The 2,165-nt window shown below is 48.5% G+C and overlaps 1 protein-coding gene across 1 annotated transcript; it reads left to right on the top strand.

The window, feature by feature from the left end:
* The first annotated feature begins 772 nt into the window (after positions 1–772).
* On the top strand, positions 773–1,696 carry LOC140263415 (olfactory receptor 4M1-like). The gene has a single exon (XM_072358292.1). The coding sequence runs from the start codon at positions 773–775 to the stop codon at positions 1,694–1,696; it is 924 nt and encodes a 307-aa protein (XP_072214393.1).
* The last annotated feature ends 469 nt before the right edge of the window (positions 1,697–2,165 follow it).

Genomic DNA, 2,165 nt, shown 5'->3' with positions numbered 1-2,165 from the left:
ACAATTTGGGGCCATTTCAGGACAATCTGGGAACAAAATGGTTGTTGTCATTGCCTGGAATGTGAGACTGTCTTGGTTGTATCAGACCTCCCAGATTCCACCTCTGCCAACCTCAGCAAAGCAGACGTCCGTGTCATCAGGCCTCCATGTGCCCTTCATTGTGCACAGATAGTTAGAGCCTTCACCTTCCTCATGTTGTCCACTGCACTGGGCATGGATGTGGACCTCAGTGCTGTGCTGTACAGCGTTCAGGAAGAGAGATGCATTTGGAAGAGTTATCTGAAAGGGCTTCAGCTGCAATGTTGTGCATTTGGTGGCTGATTCTACACACAGAGATGGAATTGCTGTAATTCTCAGTGCTCCCATCACAAAAGCTGAGTGGATTTGTAAGGCTTGGGAGAAAAGGAATGGCACTGACCTCTGTGCAGCTGTTGGTGATGTTAGAAATCAGCTCAAACCACAAAGAGCAGCACTACAGGAGACTGCACTGATGGTCTACAACCTAGAATCAATTCTGGAGCCAGTTTCCAGAGAGAGAAAACATGGACCATCCCATCATCTGCTGACATTCAGCTCCCAATTGCAGTACAGAGCCTGCCTTAGTGGGAATCTCCATTACCAGCTTTCAAGTATTTCCCCATAAGGAGTTCCATCACACCAAGCAATGCTCGTAGGGTGTGCATAGTGTAAGTACAGCCCACGTTGCTGTAATATTGCAATATGTTTGCACTGGTTTCTTTATTACTGTTTGTCAGAGCTCGCAAGAGTCCAAATGGAGCACGAGAACTCAACAAGAGTCAGAGAGTTTGTTCTGCTGGGATTGTCTCACACCCACGGAGTGCAGTCGGTTCTCTTCTCCTGCTTCCTACTGTTCTACATGGCAGTTCTCCCAAGCAATGTCCTCATCATTCTCGCAGTTTGGGGTGATTCCCAACTGGGATCACCCATGCATTTTTTCCTGGCCAATCTGGCATTCCTGGATATCTGCTACTGCTCTGTCACCCTACCCAAAATGCTGGCTGACTTATTCTCAAACCCAAAGACCATCTCCTACAACAGCTGCATGGCTCAGCTCTTGTTTCTTCACTTCCTGGGAGCAGTTGAAGTCTTCTTGCTCTTGGCCATGGCCTACGATCGTTACGTTGCCATTTGCAAACCCCTTCGCTACACCATGCTCATGAACAAGACTGTTTGCTGCACCCTGCTCGGAGCTTCGTGGGGCGGCGGCCTCATTCACGGCATCGTTCTATTTGCTCTCACCATCACTCTCCCCTTCTGCGGCCCCAACATCCTGGACAACTTCTTCTGTGATGTCCGACAGCTGGCAAAGTTGGCCTGTGCCAACACTGACACAGTGGAAATGCTGATGTTCCTCAACAACGGCTCTGTCATCATGGTGTGCTTTGTGATCCTCCTCATCTCCTACACCGCCCTAGTGTTGAAGCTCCGGGCGTACTCCTCTGAGGCCAAGAACAAAATCACCTCCACCTGCATTTCCCACATGGTTGTGGTTTTGGTCACCTTTGGCCCAGCAATTTATATCTATGTCCTCCCCTTCCGGGCCGTCCCAATGGAAAAAGTCGTTGCTCTTTTCCATACGGTCATCTTCCCTTTAACAAACCCCATCATCTACACACTATGCAACAAGGAGATCAGAAGCTCCATGGGGAGGTTGGTCCACAAATACTCACTGTGATATGAACTTTTTACAAAGTATTTTGGAATAAATAAATGAAGGTCACAGTCACTATCCTTCCAGAAGGCCTCTTAAAATAAAGACCTGTGGCAATAGTAAAACCCATACGGAGTGATTCATGGCAGAACCAACCCATATAAGGGAATTGACTGTGGTCCATGAAATTATCATTAAGGATCTATTAAACTTATTAGGAGTTAATTGGTGGGTGTTGAGGGTTTATAGAGCGCTACATGGAGTGCTGGCCCTGATTCATTGTTTCAAGACTTCAGTTTCCAGTTGGACGCCCACTGTTGGTGTCGCCTTCCTGTCAGGCTCCTTCGTGACTCAGTCATTGGTTTCCTACCAGGCCTCACCCAATCAAGCCATCACAACTCTATTAGGCCCCCCTGCCCCACCCACTAGGCCATACCCACCCCCTCAAAACCATGCCTGCCTCTACAAGGCCCCAGTGCTCTTCCCAAAGCCC

This window comes from Excalfactoria chinensis, chromosome 30, assembly GCF_039878825.1.
Source record: "Excalfactoria chinensis isolate bCotChi1 chromosome 30, bCotChi1.hap2, whole genome shotgun sequence".
Lineage (NCBI taxonomy): Eukaryota > Metazoa > Chordata > Aves > Galliformes > Phasianidae > Excalfactoria > Excalfactoria chinensis.
The sequence above is the reverse complement of the archived record's forward strand: the minus strand, read 5'-3'. Positions and strand labels throughout refer to the sequence as shown.